General features: G+C 42.9%; 1 protein-coding gene across 1 annotated transcript; it reads right to left on the bottom strand.

Moving 5' to 3' along the window:
- Positions 1 to 144: 144 nt before the first annotated feature.
- Sec5 (exocyst complex component secretory 5) lies at positions 145 to 16,039 on the bottom strand. Its single transcript, XM_080280152.1, has 20 exons — positions 16,019 to 16,039; positions 14,843 to 14,988; positions 14,394 to 14,546; positions 13,969 to 14,119; positions 12,227 to 12,422; positions 11,634 to 11,754; positions 10,901 to 11,115; positions 10,352 to 10,467; positions 9,412 to 9,655; positions 8,599 to 8,754; positions 7,428 to 7,577; positions 7,208 to 7,305; positions 6,561 to 6,675; positions 5,648 to 5,803; positions 5,026 to 5,211; positions 4,263 to 4,359; positions 3,676 to 3,797; positions 3,038 to 3,222; positions 2,159 to 2,215; positions 145 to 456 (listed from the first exon to the last, which is right to left on the bottom strand). The coding sequence occupies exons 2-20, from the start codon at positions 14,949 to 14,951 to the stop codon at positions 345 to 347; spliced, it is 2,739 nt and encodes a 912-aa protein (XP_080136278.1). The 5' UTR covers positions 14,952 to 14,988; positions 16,019 to 16,039; the 3' UTR covers positions 145 to 344.
- Between the last annotated feature and the right edge of the window lie 1,362 nt (positions 16,040 to 17,401).

The following is a 17,401-nucleotide window of genomic DNA, read 5'->3' as shown; positions in this document are numbered from 1 at the left end:
TGATTACTAAACCCACCCTCCAATCTGACTACATCTGGCCATCAACTAGGCTGAAAAGGGTTAGCAATCCCTGCCAGATGAAAACAAATGGACTACAATTTCCATCAGACTACAGAAAAAAAAAATAATAATAATAATAATTCTTTTCCAGGTCCAGCATCGTACATGAAGTCCACTAAACGATGGAGTAGGTGAGTATGCTGTCCACCATGGGCTCCAGCATCAACATGGAATCCAGGATCAACAAGGAGTCCACATGGATTTCATCAACATGGAATATACATGAAGTCATGCATCAAAATGGCATTTACTGTACATGGAGTCCAGCATCAACATGAAGTCCACTATACAATGGAGTGAGTGACCGTACTGTCAACCGTGGGTTCCATCTGTAAGAAGCATGCCAGCATGAACCGCATCTTGGTCTGGAAACTACCCAGAACCTCAGCCTTCACTCTGGGGGGAAATAAAGACAGTATATCATTAGCAGCAGCAACAGCAGCATAATCATCATCACCACACTCCTTCCCACTACAACACAGATGGGTGAGTAGCGTCTAAAAACAGGGGTAAGAAAGCATAAAAGCAGGAGGAAATAAAGACAGTATATCATTAGCAGCAGCAACAGCAGCATAATCATCATCACCACACTCCTTCCCACTACAACACAGGTGGGGTGAGTAGCGTCTAAAAACAGGGGTAAGAAAGCATAAAAGCAAGAGGTCTATAAAAAGAGTGTCCAATGAAATGGTTTACACATCCACTCACTCACCTGTCTATCCATCTATCTATAGCCAGATGCCTTAACCCTTTAACCGCGGGTGTCATTCCAGAATGACGTTGCAAAAACTGGACCAAACCGCGGGTGTCATTCTCGAATGTTTGTGAATATTTTGAATACCCCGCATTTTTTCCGTGCGCCAATTGTTTCAAGGGAGAGTAGCTATTAAGTTCTTTCACTCCAGCCGACCCCCACCTCCCTCTTCCCCCCCCCTGGGGCCCCACCTCCCCCCCCTGGGCCCCCCACCCCACCCCTGACCAAGCGCGCATCAGTATCTGTCCAGCTGTGTGAGTGACAACACATGTTGATGTGGCAGTGAAGTGCAGGCAATTACAGTGCCTTTTACCTGTCTCAGTGAACACAGAGTGGGTGTTTATCGTATGTGCAGTGTTCATATATGTTTATAGTATTATTATCAGAATGTGATTGGCATTTGGTAATGGTGTGTGAGCGAAAAATAGTGATTACAACACCGCTGATGTGGCAGTGAAGTGCAGGCAATTACAGTGCCTTTTACCTGCCTCAGTGAACACAGAGTGGGTGTTTATCGTATGTGCAGTGTTCATATATGTTTATAGTATTATTATCAGAATGAGGTTGGCATTTGGTAATGGTGTGTGAGCGAAAAATAGTGATTACAACACCGCTGATGTGGCAGTGAAGTGCAGGTAATTACAGTGCCTTTTACCTGCCTCAGTGAACACAGAGTGGGTGTTTATCGTATGTGCAGTGTTCATATATGTTTATAGTATTATTATCAGAATGAGGTTGGCATTTGGTAATGGTGTATGAGCGAAGGTAATGATGTGTGAGCGAAAAATAGTGATTTTACACCCCTCACTTCTAACGGCACTGCCCGTCCTGTGAAAGTCAACAAAGTCATGAAACCTACATCAATGGAAAGCTGAAGGTTAGTACTTTCTAATGGTACCTTATTTTTTTTCTCTAGCTTTATTCTGTGCAGAGTTATTAAGGTTTAAAGGTTTGTTTACATTTGGCTGAAACCCCCGCGGGAGAGGACAGTCAGACCAAAACAATACCCGCGGTTAAAGGGTTAATCCCAGGGGTGCCCACAAATAAATAATTTCCATGTCACCCTGTCCTCCACCATCAAGCTGCCTTTATTTCTACTCATGGCCCCCTCTCTCATATACCTCTTCATCCTATCTCTCACTCTCACCTCCAGTCTTCGCTTTCCCTCTCCATCTCCTTCACACTCTCCTCATCAGTCTCTCAGTCTCCATTCTCTTCACATGGCCAATCCATCTAAAGGTACTTCTCCTAATACTTTCCAACACATTCATAGCAACACCACAATGCTCCTTCACTTCCACTCACTTCAAGATGAGCAGACATTAAAGTTAACACTGACTTTACCTTTCTTCAGCTGGGGAGAGTTTTGGCAGTGTCTCCATGGCTTCCTCAAATGATGCGCTGAAAAATATGTGATTATTCTTTTACTGTGGTGTGTATGGGTTAAGCAGCCATCATCATCATTATCACAGTATCATCAGCAATAATATCTTTAATACCACCACCACCACCGCCAATATGCGATTATTCTTTTACTGTGGCATGTGTGGGTCAAGCAGTCATCATCATCATCATAACAGTATCATCATCAATAATATCTTTTAAACCACCACCACCACCATCCTCATTATCATTATGCTTCTGTTGTTGTGGCACCAGGTTCATCTGGATATGAACCTGGTCATCTGCAGGCTGAATTTTCCCTTCTGCAGCCGACTATCCTCTTTTCAAGGGACAGGGAGGGAGTTGAGGGACAATTGTATAACTGTGCATCTGAGCAACCTGGTTATATTGGTGCTGCCACATAAAGGCGTCCCTCTGCAGCACCAAACCTTCCATAAATGATCCCTAACTCACCTTGTACTGGATGTCATATGTGGCATAAAAACTGTAGTCAGGGCAGCCAGGTCTGCATATGCCTGTACCCTCTCCACTCCATCAGTGACTTATACTGAGTTACTGTACCCCAGGCAAATAAAAGTGACTTAAAACAAGGGCTTAATATACTTGAATCTGCCATAAAAGTCCTATAAGTAACCTTGCAACGAGTGTCATGTGTGGTGTAAGTAGAGTACACAGAGCAGCTACCAACCACATCACGTAATGGCTGTATTGTTCTTGTACTATTGAGAACTTCATGTTAGCCTGCATCCCATCCTGTCAACAAGAGGACTTAATATGATTATATACTGCATCTTCCATAAAAAATCTTCTCTAACTCACCTTGCATTAGATGTCATGTGTGGGGTAAGAACTGTAGTCAGGGCAGCCAGGTCTACATGAGCCTGTACCCCACCCCATCGCGACCACTGACTGACGCACACCATTAGCCGTGACATTTCCTCACCCACACCCTCCACCACACGGCCTACCAGACCACCAACCAGCCCTGGCCATACACCAACCACCTGAAATACAAAAGCCACATTTTTCATGGGGTATCTTTATATTTAAAAAAACAAAACAAAAATCTAACATAAGGCAATTCTATTCAATTTACAGGATTTCACTTGTAGGGAAGCAGTTAACCCTTTTGCACACAGCCATAAATTCTGGTGGGAGGAGGGGCTGTTCTGTACACAATACTACCACTTCTGAGGATGGCCTGACTGGCAGTTTAGTGACATTTTCAAAAATCATCTTCCCAGGATCTGTGACACAGTCACATCAAAATGCAACTTCAAATGCCAATTTATGAGGTACAGTATCTTTATGAAACAATTCATGTCACTAAGCAACTTCATGAGGTAATTTTTTTAATGAGTTATGTCACTGTCTATGGAGTTAAAATTCTCCTTTCTTTAAGTCATACTTTTACTGGCAACTTTGGCAAGCTGTAATTCAACCCCGGCAGAGCTCACCTCAGCATGTACGTGAGTGATGTTGATGAGAATCTCCTTGACATATGAACGAACATCTGTGGGTTGATGCTCCACCTTCCCCCAGTCATACTGACCAAGATACATTGACCTCTCAATCATACCTGCAAAATACAAGCATAATTCAAGTTGTCTGAAGTGATCTACCAACCTGCCAAGCTATGTATCTATAAGCATTTGCCTTAACCCTATAAGAGATGGCCACAAACAAACTGCCACTATATCACCCTGTCCTCTGCCATCTGGCTCTTGTCTCCATCTCACACCCCCTCTATCACATTCCTCTTCATCCCATCCATCCATCTCATCCTTGGTCTTTCCCTTCCTCTTCATCCCTCCACCTTACATACACTTTCCTAGTCAATCTCTCACTTTCCATCCTGTACACATGGCCAAACCATCTTCAAGTACTTCTCCTAATGCTTTCTCGAACATCCATATCAACATGACAGCACTCCTTCACCTCCTCATACGTCTGTCTCTCCAGGTTAGCTCCTCGAGCTCCTCTCAGAAAATGCATTTTCACTGTTCTCACTCTTAACTTACACCCTGATATCTAAAGTGCTCACCAATGATTGGGTCAACTCGCTCCTCAAGGTAGGCCTCAAACAAGCGGTCCTGTAGTTCACTGTAGGTTGTGTCTGCTTGCTCCACTGCATCTTTTACCTGAAGGGAGAGAACCACTTACTACAACTACTAACGATAATAATAATCCATCCACCGAATAATAATAATAATAATGTATCATCATCATCATCATCTGGATCTCCTTTCCCACCCAAGGGCAGGGTGAGGAGTAGCAATGTCCAGACAGCACAAACTCGTCCAATCCAAATAGGCCACACTTCCATTCACTCATCATTCAAGCCCCTAGAATCCAGGCTCTACCGGATACGCCAAAAACATTCACCACATTCTGCAGCTTCACACAAACCTATCTGACTGAGTCAATCAATAACAATAATAATAATAATAATAATAATAACAATAATAATAATAATAATACAGTAATAATAATAATCTAGCTATAGCCAGATGTCTTAATCCTGCAAGGGGTGCCTATGAACAAACTGCCTCCACGTCATCGTCTTCTCTGTCGTCATGCTCCCCTCCCTCCAACTCACACCATCTTCATTCATATACCTCTCCACCCCATCCTTCCAACCCATCCCAGGTCTTCCCCTCTCCCTCTCGCCCTCATTCACACTTCTGATATTTTCTGGCACATCCACCTTCCCATCACAACCCCAGATAATCTTTTTCAGTTTAGGGCAATCTCCTTGCCTCCCTCTTTCTCTCTCTCTCTCTCTCTGCACTTCTCCTTCTCCTCACCTCCTGTGCTGGGTATGACGCTCTAACCAGTGCATCAAGTAGCCTTGGCAGCACAACACGTCTCATAAAAGCACAGTTACTAAGGGTGATAAGTAGCTGGGCCTCCACACCAGGGGTCTTGTCACTCAGCGGCGGACAGTCAACCTCATCATCATCAGGATCTCGTAGACTTAACTTCTCTAGTGACTGAAACATGAAGTCAAGTTACATATGATTAGAATGATGATATGTTAAACTATATTGCATTTTATACTACCTACTGTCAGTCTCCATACAGGGGATCTTGTCATGGCAGACAGTCACCTTCATCATTATCACAATCATGCAGACCTGACATCTCTTGCAACTGTAGCATGAGATTCACCTACACAGCTGTGATATGAATGACAAAATGTTACAATTGTTCTGCATATTCTTAGCTTCTTATCACTCAGTGGTGGACAGTCACCCTCGTCATCATCAGGGTCACAAAGACTTTGAAACATGGTTTTAATAATTTTCCTTTACTTTGTGTTCAGATATACAGTACTGGTCAAAATGATATCACATTAATGTGTAATAAGTACAGAAACTTCAAGGCAGTTACTGCTTGAGGGATCTGATATCCACACTATCCACCTACCTGAGCAAATGCCACGATAACATTGTGGATAAGGGTCATGACATCCTTCCTGACGGTGGGGTGGTCAAGCAAGGGGGTCTCCCGATAGCTGGTCTCCAGTACCGTCTCTCTCACCAGCTGCGCACACTCGATGATCACACTTTCACAGATGTGTGGCTGAGGGTGGACAGTATCTGTTACAACATTCAAATACAAACTAAATTTAGTATGAAAAGTGTTTACTTAATCCTTTCAGCACAATGACATCATTTTTATTTTATTCTTGTTACCCCCACAAGCTCAGTTTAGATAAGGAAAAAACTCTCCTATCTATTACCAGTCACCTTAATCCAATAAGGGCTGGCTACAAACAAATCACCTCCACGTCACCATGTCCTCTGCCATTTGGCTACTCTCCCTCTGGCTTACATCCTCTTCATCTCATCCTTGGTCTCCTCCTTCTCCTCTTCTTCCCTTCCACCTCACTCACATATACTCTTCTAATCAGTTTCTCATTCTCCATCCTCTCTGCATGACCAAACCATCTCAAAGCATTTCTCTCAACACTTTCATATCATACCCACATCGACACCACAAAGTTCCTTTACTTCCTTAAAGACCTCTTGTACTGATAAAATAAACAGAGTGTCTTGCAAAATTTGAGAAACTGGGATGCTGATCTAAAGATGATTATGAATACAAAAGGCCATATCAACACAGAGTCACATCTTAACCATTTTGGAGCTTCAGTTATCAATGACTTTATGCGTGAATTACGAGGGAGACCAGTTTTTCCCGTCAGGTCATCTCCATAATGGGTGATCCATTCATAGCATTTTGTGCTTGATATTAGCCACAGAATCACCTTCTTAAAGTTCTCAAAAATTTCACAGGACATGTAGTTGCTATACAACAGTAAGATATTATGTCTCACCAGTTGTGTACAGCCACCACTTTCATCATCCACCTCCAGCTGCCACTTCTCACGGGTGTGTAGGCTGCGTACGTGTTCTACTGTTTGCTGGAACAGTGATGTCAAGCAGTGAACTCTGAAAACAGGACACAAACTATAATACAGACTTGTCATCATCATCATTATCACTGTTACCATTATCATCATCATCTGAATCATATTTCCGGCTCAAAAACTAGAACGAATAAAATTCAGATACAGGAAAAGGGAAAGAATTGAAGTAGGAGAACTATCAACAATGTTCTCAGTAAAATACAGAACTATCTGGCACAAGGCACCTTATTCCTGTAAGGGGTAACCACAAACAAATCGCCTCCATGTCATCCTGTCCTCTGTAATCAGGCTCCCCTCTCTTCAATGCACATCGCCCTCTCACATACACAAATACAAAACACTAGCATGATAAATACAGTACTGTCAGTGATAGCCCCAAACCACAGCTTATCTTTCCCCATAAAAAGATTAAGATGGTATCAAGAAGAAGTGTACTCACAACAATTACATGGTCATCATCATCTGCATCATCAACATCCTGACATTTATTCATACTTACGGATGGGGTGAGTTAAGGTTCAGAAAACCAACATGGAAAATCACATGGTACCTACCTTAGATCAAATATGAGATCCTTTATGACATCAAGAGCATCGTTTGGCAGATCTAGAGTAAGAAGTGTACTGAAGCAGCCTCGCACGTGACGCAACACCTGTAATAATGCAGTAACATCTGATCATCATCATCATCATCATCATCATTATCCTGCCTCTTTTATGTATGTATGTACAGTATGTCTATAGGTATGAAGCTTCAGAAATGTGGGCAAGTTACCTGCGGCAGCCATGGAGTAATCTGGTCTAGAGGTACATCTGGCCATACATGGTAGTTTCTGAACTTGGGCTGTGATGGGATGAGTGACAATGGCATCACCGCACCTCGCATCACACCACTGAACACGTCAAGCAGCTCCAGAATCATCTCCTGAAAAAAACAAAGGAAAGGATAAGTCACTGACTACCTTACAAAGATCATGGCAGCATTACAATATAGGTGAAAGGTGTGAATGTTGAGAGTTGACTTGCGAGAGGCACACCCAAAAGGACCTGGGACGAGGTCAAAGAGTGACCTCAGAGATAAGGGACTGAACAGGGGAGCTGCTAGAGATAGAGCAGATTGGACAGCCATTATTAGGTGACCATGGCTGACACATGAAAGCATAGTGGAGTCGATTAAGAAACAAACAAAAGGAAAAATACAGTAAATCCTAAACATAACTGACAATTCTGACTTCAGCTCAGGAACAAAACTGGCATCTTTCCAGCTTGAATGCTGAGCTGTAATGACAGATAAACACTAGAATACTATGCTAGTCATGAGGATGTTCTATGGAAAGGATGCAGAGCTGTAGCATCATCTTATTCTGTCATTTAGGTACAGGAAAAAAACTCCAAAACCTGTGGCCAGGTTGATGTTCAGATGAGCTGGGGTTGCAATTAATACAGAACTGGGCCACTCCTACAACCTGAATAATAAGATGTGATTGCAGGAAATTTCATAAACCTTAGTTATGAGACAGAAATAAGTTTCCACGTTTACTAGCCAACTTTGTCTGCTAATTTAGACCACAACTGAGCATCTTTGTAGGATGAAAACAAACTATACTACCAGGCATGGCTCTGGGCTGGCAGAGGGGGGGGAACTGTACACCCCCTGCTTTTGGGAGACTAATGTCCCTTATAATAAATGAACAATGCTTTATAACTGATTTATATAGCTACCTGAGTCTTTTCCATATAACTCTCACCCAGACACACTGCATTACACAGCTGTCGGCTGTCTGGGTCACTTTTCCACACCACAGAATTCTGACCAAGATGCTAACTCACAATACACCATACATTTGTGCTGCCTCTGCTGGTCTATGTGTCTACTTACCTATCTCTCTAATTACCTACCATATCAATCTTACCATCCATCAATCAATCTATCTATCTATACACACCTTACACTGTGTACTCTTCTGGTGGTCTATCTGTGCAGTGGGTGGCAGCAGTTCACCACCAAAATATGCTTGGCTCAACTTCCACATGTCCGGGAAATTACTAGACAGAAGTTCACAAATCTCCTCAACCATCAACACTCGAACTGGGGCTGTTGCCTGTGGTTGGGATGAGATATGGAGATTAAAGACTAACTAGGAGTATATGAGTGAAGTATATGAGGGGAAGACTGAGAATGAACCCTATACCCCAAAAGGAGGAAGGCAGACTGCAGTCCACCTGGGGTTAAAATTACAACCAAAGTATAATTTAAACCATTATTCATTATAATTTAAACACACACACACACACACACACACCTGCCACTCCCCCACAAAATATCCAATAATCTTAAGCAGTAATACTTTACATTTGGTGTTGTGTGTCATTCACCAATCAAGCTAGTCCCTTGTCAGTTGAAAATACAATTGCCACATAAGTTAACACACTAAAAATAAAGAACCCACTTGTCATTCCTTTACTGAAAACATCACAGACGTTATACAATATCATACTTTGAAGTGGGTGTTATGTGTCTTTCATCCAGTCAACTCAATCCCCTGTCAGTTTATCTTCATCATGATCATCATCCAGACTTCTTTTCCCATCTCAAAGTCTGATGAGGTAAGGTCCACAAAGCCAGAAAGAACTTGATACAATGAGATACTAACTAAAGTCAGGCCAACTGAATAAGCCACACTCAAAATCACTACGGTACCTGTCAATTTAAAGTACCGTATTAAGATCATCGGTTAACAAGCCATATGAAAACACACCTGCCACTCTCCAACAGAAGACATCATAATCTTGTTATACTTCGCCGCTGGTGTTGTGTGCCGTGCTGCTCCACCACCACCACCACCACTGGCTTTTCCACCCACAGACCCTAGATCATGGTCAGCCATTTCACGGTTGAGGTGTGCATCTCGGGCAGAGATGAGCAGCTGTAGGATATATGAGTGTTGTGCAGACAAACACTCCCATGCTGGATCTCCGGGGCTCTCTAGGTGGTGTAGGTTCCTGAGTGTTAAAGAGAAGAGGTTTATATCATCAACAACACCACCATCAATACTCCCTTTTTATCTTAAGGATGGGGGTGAGGTAGGGTCTAGGGAGATGAAACTAACCAAGTCTGTTCTCAACAGCTTCAAGCAACTGCTGAGAAGTAATTAGTTGGCTCTGGCGCTTGGTTTAGCTTCCAGACCTTAGAAAACACCAGTTGCACCATGACCAACCCCAATATGAAGGCACTTGATGAGAAAACATATCATCATACCGTATTTATGAGTGGACAAATGAATTTTAATGTACAGTACCAGGCAGGACTTTTATTTTCACTTATGTCAGTGACATGACATGTGGTACTAGTAAACAGATATTTGCCGTCACCCCCAGGATCATCTAAAATACAAACCCAATGAACTGCAGACTGGAGATGCCCTCCTTCAGCAGTCCACCATCCTCCTTTCAGGGGACAAGTACAAAGGAAGCACACATCGACAGACCTGTTGGCTCCTTTGAGGCTGTTTGTTATAGGGCAAACAACAACTAAGTACCCAGTGTGAATCAAAGACAAGGATAGAAAAGCAAGATGGTTTCAAGGAGGGAAATGAGGGACATTTGTAGAGCTGTACACTGGAGTGCTTCAGTTATATCGGTACCACCAAATGAAGCTGTCCCTTTCCAGTATCTACACGACAGCTGCAAATACTGTACCTGATAATTTTCTTCTGGTGGTCTAGTGATGATGGCATGTTTGTAAGCTGCTCCCCCAGCACTCCTCTCAACTCCTCTATTCTCTTCTCAACCTCGCTGTAGAATCGACGGAACAACTGCAAGCAAACACAACTACAAAACTTAGTGACGTTTCATTTTCTGGACTATATGTGACAATAAACCATTAGTCAGCACAGCCTAACTCAAATGACAAACTAATGTATACATAAAAATCATCAAGACTCCTATTCCCACCTACAGACTGGATGAAGTAGGATCCAGAGAGTAAGAAAAAACTTGATAGGCAAAACTAACCAAAAGTTTGCACAATTAAATGGGCCACACTCTCATTCACCCACCAATCAAGCCCCCGGAACCCTGACTCCATCCAACACGCATAAACACTCACACTTATGTACGTCATACTATTCATCATCCAATGTCCAATCTACAATTATCACAACCTACAGCTTAGCATGGAATGGAAGAGATGGCAATTTTATGTCAAAGTAAAGTGAATAGAGTACAGAAACAACACAGTATACTCACAGGAACATGAGTATCCCCAAAAAGACTCTTAGCGCGGGCATAATCGTTGATCACCACATCATAGTCACCGCGCTGGATGTGTCTCTCGATGTTCACCGGCAGATAGAGCAGGAAGCGGAACCGGTGTAATACATTGAGTGCATTACGTGTGCCATCTGCTCGGTCCTTGCGTTGCAGTACATCCTCAAACAACTGGTCTGCCTCATTCTTACATTCTACAAAGCGAAACGAGAAAATTCAGTGGCATGAAATTATCATCTTCCTCCATGACTGGTGAATGCCATTCTTAAATTATGATAAGAGAATGAGGAAAAATTGGGGGCCTGATATTACTATCTTTCTTGCATCATTATCATCATCACCATCACTCTTTTTTCCAAGAATATGTAACTGTAGTGATGGTTTTACTTAGATCTGACAAATATGTTTCCCCAATAGTCTAAGTGTGATGTGAAATTAAGATGGGGAAGGGAAGGGAAGGGAAGGGAAGGGAAGGGAAGGAAAGGAAAAGAAAGGAAAGAAAAGGAAAGGAAGGGAAGGGAGGAGAGGAAAAAAGTAAAGAAAACAGAAGAGAAGAAAAGAGAAGAGAAGAAAGGAGAGGAGAGGAGGGAAGGACATGGAAACTGAGCAAAGAAGCACATGAGTTAATAAACAAATCAGTGTGTGTATATGTGTATATGCAAGGAAGGCTGTGTATGTCTACCAGTATGTATTAAATCATCCGAAACCTTACCTATAATAGACTTCTCCAACACCTGGGTTGAGTTGCGCCCATATTCCTGGATATCACTCTCAAACTTGCACTTAAGCTCCTGTAGGGTGTCCAGTTGCTCAATGACTGATCCAACATTGGCCTGTAGGAAGACATTTGATGCCTTTCAGTATTAATGTGAAAACTGACTGATGACCTGAGCTGCACTGAGGCAGACTGAGACTAACTGGTCAGGCCATACCTCCTTCCTTCCACTCCCTACTCTGTCTAGTAACTCCCACTCCCTCCTACTGACCCCCAACCCTTCTACTCCCACCTCTCACCATCTCCCCACAGCCCCCTCATGACCCCCACCACATCTTTATTCCCACCACCAATGTCACAAATACTGATCTTCAAAATATTCCAGCTGCTTACCTATGGAACATATTGTCATCAGACTTTCCCTGTCGTATAATTTATGGGTTAAAGGTATAAAGGTACAATATTTGGCCTCAGGTGTTACTGAATTTCAATTTCTAAACTCTCTGTGTTAAGAACCAAGTCTTGGAACCAATATTTCACAAGAATATGAGCACCTACACAGCATCCACTTACTAAACAACACCACTGACCTTGAGGAATGAAATCTGTCCCTCCTTCTGTGACTCAACCCTTCTCCTGAGACATGCCAGGCCAGCACGGAGGTCATCAAAGGATGTGGTGAGGTGGTGCTCTAAAAGGAACCACTCAGGGCTGAACTTGGACGAGGACAGGTCACCCGAGTACCCAGGGAACATGTCCTCTAGGTCTTCCTCCAATACTTTTCGGCTGAACAAATGAATGAGTGCAAACTTTATTTAAACCCTTCGCTATGCTGATGTCTTTTCTATGCTGAAGAAAATGGTGTGGTAGTAAGAGTAACATAACAGAAAACCATCCTAGCATAAAGTGTTACTAGAATACCCGTACTGTATCAAATTGTTACTTTTCATGATCTGTTACTGCTTTAGTCATCCAAAGAAGGGCAGCATAGAGGCCATCAAAGGAACAGGAATGTATTACAGCACAGAGGCCATCAAAGGAACAGGAATGTATTACAGCATAGAGACCATCAAACGAACAGGAATGTATTACAGCAGAGAGGCCATCAATGGAACAGGAAGGTATTACAACATAGAGGCCATCAAAGGAACAGGAATGTATTACAGCATAGAGACCATCAAACGAACAGGAATGTATTACAGCAGAGAGGCCATCAATGGAACAGGAAGGTATTACAACATAGAGGCCATCAAAGGAACAGGAATATATTACAGCATAGAGGCCATCAAACGAACAGGAATGTATTACAGCAGAGAGGCCATCAATGGAACAGGAAGGTATCACAACAAAGAGGCCATCAATGGAACAGGAAGGTAATACAACATAGAGGCCATCAATGGAACAGGAAGGTATTACAACATAGAGGCCATCAATGGAACAGGAAGGTATTACAACATAGAGGCCATCAATGGAACAGGAAGGTATCACAACATAGAGGCCATCAATGGAACAGGAAGGTATTACAACACAGAGGCCATCAATGGAACAGGAAGGTATCACAACATAAAGGCCATCAATGGAACAGGAAGGTATTACAACATAGAGGCCATCAATGGAACAGGAAGGTATCACAACACAGAGGCCATCAATGGAACAGGAAGGTATCACAACATAGAGGCCATCAATGGAACAGGATGGTATCACAACACAGAGGCCATCAATGGAACAGGAAGGTATCACAACATAGAGGCCATCAATGGAACAGGAAGGTATTACAACATAGAGGCCATCAATGGAACAGGATGGTATCACAACACAGAGACCATCAAAGGAACAGGAATGTATCAGAGTAACATAAGGGCATTCCTGACATGAAGATGCCTTCTCTAAGTGTTATAAGGAAGTAGCTACCATGAGATGGTATGGCAGTGTTGAAAGAAAGGAGACTGAGAAACTGACTAAGAGAGTGTATGTGAATGATATGGAGGGGGAAACAGGAAAGGGGAGACTGGTGATAGGGCAGTGAGATAGCATGCAGAGATAAGTGAAGGTAATGTGAGATGCAGGGAAAGGCAGCCTGATGGCAAGGAGGTAATTTTTTCATGGCCACTCCTACTGAGATACCATAAGTGTGTCTGGCTACAGATATTCAGATATATATGACAAATTTATCTATTTCCTTCAGGACATAAGAACCTTTAATTACTACACTCTGAAAATTGCCACATTATTCTGTTCACCTTGGCAGTGAATAATAAAGATTATGAAAAGAAAGAAAAATTTAAATATAAATACCATACCATAATGAACATGTTAGGCTACAGATACTCACTCATTGCCTTCCACAGAGAGTCCAAGAGGGTCCTCCTGCAGGGCTGAGGCAGGGGACATGGGACGCTTGCGGCCAAATGCCATGTTCAGGAAGATTGTTTCATCAACCCAAACTGCTGATTCCTTCAAAGGGCCCATTGTCTCCTGGTAGCCTATCAAGAATTAAAAACCAATCATTTATATGCACTACAGTTGGGACAAAAGTTCCCTAATATTTCACCTTCTCTGCTTCCTACTTCTTCTGCTAGTTACTGTTCAAAGTTGAGGGAGGCCTAGTATGTTTCTCTGTTCATAAATAAGTTCACCTAATACAATACCATTACATCTCTACTTCTCACAATCAATCTGTGGTTAATATTTCTACAGTGATTGAAATTTATTATGAACAGCTGGGATACTGATGTGTCTACAAATAGTGTTGCTCACCTCTGAACTGTACGGTGGATGTGCCTCGTGCTCCTCCGACGGTAGTGACAATAATATCACCCTTGCCTATGCCAGCACCACTGCGAGCAATGATCTTGTTGCTGGTCTTCCACTCAGCCGTCATCAGGCAGTCCACACCACATATTGTCAGACCTGAGGAGTAAGTAGGATTAAAAAGAGATTAATCCCCCGAGCTAGACCCTAATTAGATCATATAGCCCTGCTAGGGTGATGGGAGAGCACTACCTCCCCCGGCAAGGCAGCTACCCAGGCGGGGCGCGAACTCTCAACCTTGTGGTCTCAAGTCAAGCGCCCTACCACTTAGCCACCCTGTCCCCCGAGAGTAAATGTGTCATCCAGTCTAATACATTAACTTTTTCTCTGCACAGTCTCATATATTGGTACGTATGCACTACATACCTTTATTTATACAACAGAAAATAACTTACCAATTAAATCCTCTGGACGGTTGCCTAAATTTTCTCCTCTAATCGTAACCTTAGTTCCTGGGACTCCCTCAATGGGGGAAATGCCGGTCACCACTGGAATGGGCTGCATGGTGTTGATGTCTGCTTAGTGTACTGCTTCACATTATCTGAAACATAAGGACATTATTAAACATCCCTTTTCAACTTTATCATGAATTTATCCTGTAAATTTCATCATTCATTCATTCACTGCCAGACGCCATGTATCCCAAACGGGGTGGCCAAGGGCTTAGAGTTAATTGTTTTACAGGGAGGGACACTAATCCTCCACCAACCCCATTTGACACCTGAAAATGCAGTGTGAAATATCTAACGATCAATATTTGCTTCACGGACTTCTCTTATTAGTTTTACATTTGGGTATTTACTTTTATTCAATTGGTTATTTTCTTGGTGGTAGGTGGTAGTGACCATCATCCACTCACTTCATGTAGTGATGCCTACTTCTTCCTTAGGCCTTAGCCTTTATCATTCTTTTTCTGTTCCTGTCCTCCTCTCTTCCTATATCTCCCATCTTTCCTGTCACTTCTTATTGGTTTTCTTTCCTTTACAGGTGGCTTTACATTAAGTGACAAGCCAAATGGCTTCCTGTAAGCCAAGAAACCATTTACAACGCTGGGTGGTAACCATATAACCAACCCATACATGCTCCTTACGTGTCAACAAGTGGGTTGGTGGAGGGTTAGTGCCCCTCCCCATAAAACCAATAACTCAAAGTCAAATGGCCACCCCTTACGGGATTATGGCGTCTGGCAATTGATAGATAGATAGATTATTTTCTCCACCTGTGTTCATGTGGGTGTTTTCTTTCTCATTTGGGTTAACCTGTGTATTTATTTAGGCTCGTCTGAGTGTTTCCTCCTTTACTCTGCGGTAGGAAAGAGTCTCTGTGGCTACCAGCAAAATTAAATCCTCAAATCAGACTAAAACTTACCCACAACTGGCTGAAGGAGGATATGGGATTCTTTTTGGTCAAAGGTAAACAAACAGACGATAACTTTGGTTGAGATCAATAGAGCAGCTGTATATTCACCAACCATATACAACGAATATCTGTTGCACTATCAAGTTCCCTGACACACCCAAGGAACAGCCTAAGGGATTACTCTCACAGCAAATCACTAACTTAAGACTTACCAACCAACTACACTCCCTCCCTGACAGGCAGACCAAAACAAACGTTCGTGTACTGTCTCTGCTTCCGTAAATGAGCGGATCAATATCGTTAAATAGACAGTTTTTACATTGGGATTAGTTCTACAATGTCACCAAATAAGTTACGAATGCATCATGCAGCTTACACATAAGAAGCGATCCCAAAGTTATTTGAAAGAAATGTCCCAAGTCTCAGATGGCGCAGAAGACTAGTTACGCCCTTCAATGACTCAACTACGGTATACTCGTATAAATCACAGTCATTAATCGCAGACATCAGTTACTATTATCATTTTAAATACAGGTATTATAATTATCTAAACTTGTTTTTTGCTCCATCACCAGCTTAAGAACCCGGGGGCAGACCCTATGCTATTCTCTCCGACCAGCCTCAAATGTCCCTGAGTGGCATTATGTGAGCAAAGAGCCCTAACCAGTCCTCGAATAGAAATTCTTACGGATCCCACCTGGTTGGAACACATTAACCCACTGGACGACCATGCGCCATATGGTTATAAGGTTATCTCCCATGACGTAAAAGGTTTCATGGGGAACAGGAACTCAGTGCAGAGTTCCCTGATAGCAGCACTAGCCTACATGAGTGAGTGGATGGTGGGCGTCCCCATCGGCCACCAGGGATATGAGTGACTTCGGTAATAACAATTGTTCATGAAATATCTTTTGCCTACCTATAAGATGATGCCTTAATTCCGTAAGGGGTAGCCACAAGTAAATCGCCCCCATGTCGCACCGTCCTCTGCCATTTGGCTGCCCTCCCTCCGACTCACACCCCTCTCTCTAATATGTCTCTCCCCTCTGTTCCTCCATCTCAACCTTGGTCTTCCCCTCTCCCTTTGCTCCTCTGCTTCGCTCACACTCTTCGTAGTTTCTCATTCTCCATCCTCTCCACGTGACCAAACCACCCTCCACTAGCGCTTCGTTAGAGGCCTGTTGATTGATTTACCATTTTTCTTTCTCTTTATTATGTGTGCAAGTATGCATGGTGTTGGAGAGGGACGCCTTCATGTGGTGGCACCGATGTAAGGAGCTGCTCCAGTACCCAGTTATACAAACATTCCTCAGACTCCCTTCCTATCCCCCAAAAAGATCTCTCTCTCTCTCTCTCTCTCTCTCTCTCTCTCTCTCTCTCTCTCTCTCTCTCTCTCTCTTTCAGTGCATTTTAGAGGGCCAACGCCTTTAACCTTCTACCTGCTGGGGGAAGGGAGAGGAGAGATTGAGATTGGAGCAAATTTTATAACACAAAAAAGTGGCCGAGAAAACAATAGTCGTTTCACGTAAACTTGGCTCAGATTTTTGTCCTTCTGTAGCTCGTTTCACACAGCTTAGTGCCAGAAAAAGCCAGCC

The sequence above is a fragment of the Coenobita brevimanus genome, chromosome 83, assembly GCF_032717465.1.
Source record: "Coenobita brevimanus isolate Jiangsu-jjx chromosome 83, ASM3271746v2, whole genome shotgun sequence".
Taxonomy (NCBI): Eukaryota; Metazoa; Arthropoda; class Malacostraca; order Decapoda; family Coenobitidae; genus Coenobita; species Coenobita brevimanus.
Note: the sequence above shows the minus strand (reverse complement) of the source record. Positions and strands in the feature narration are given on the sequence as shown.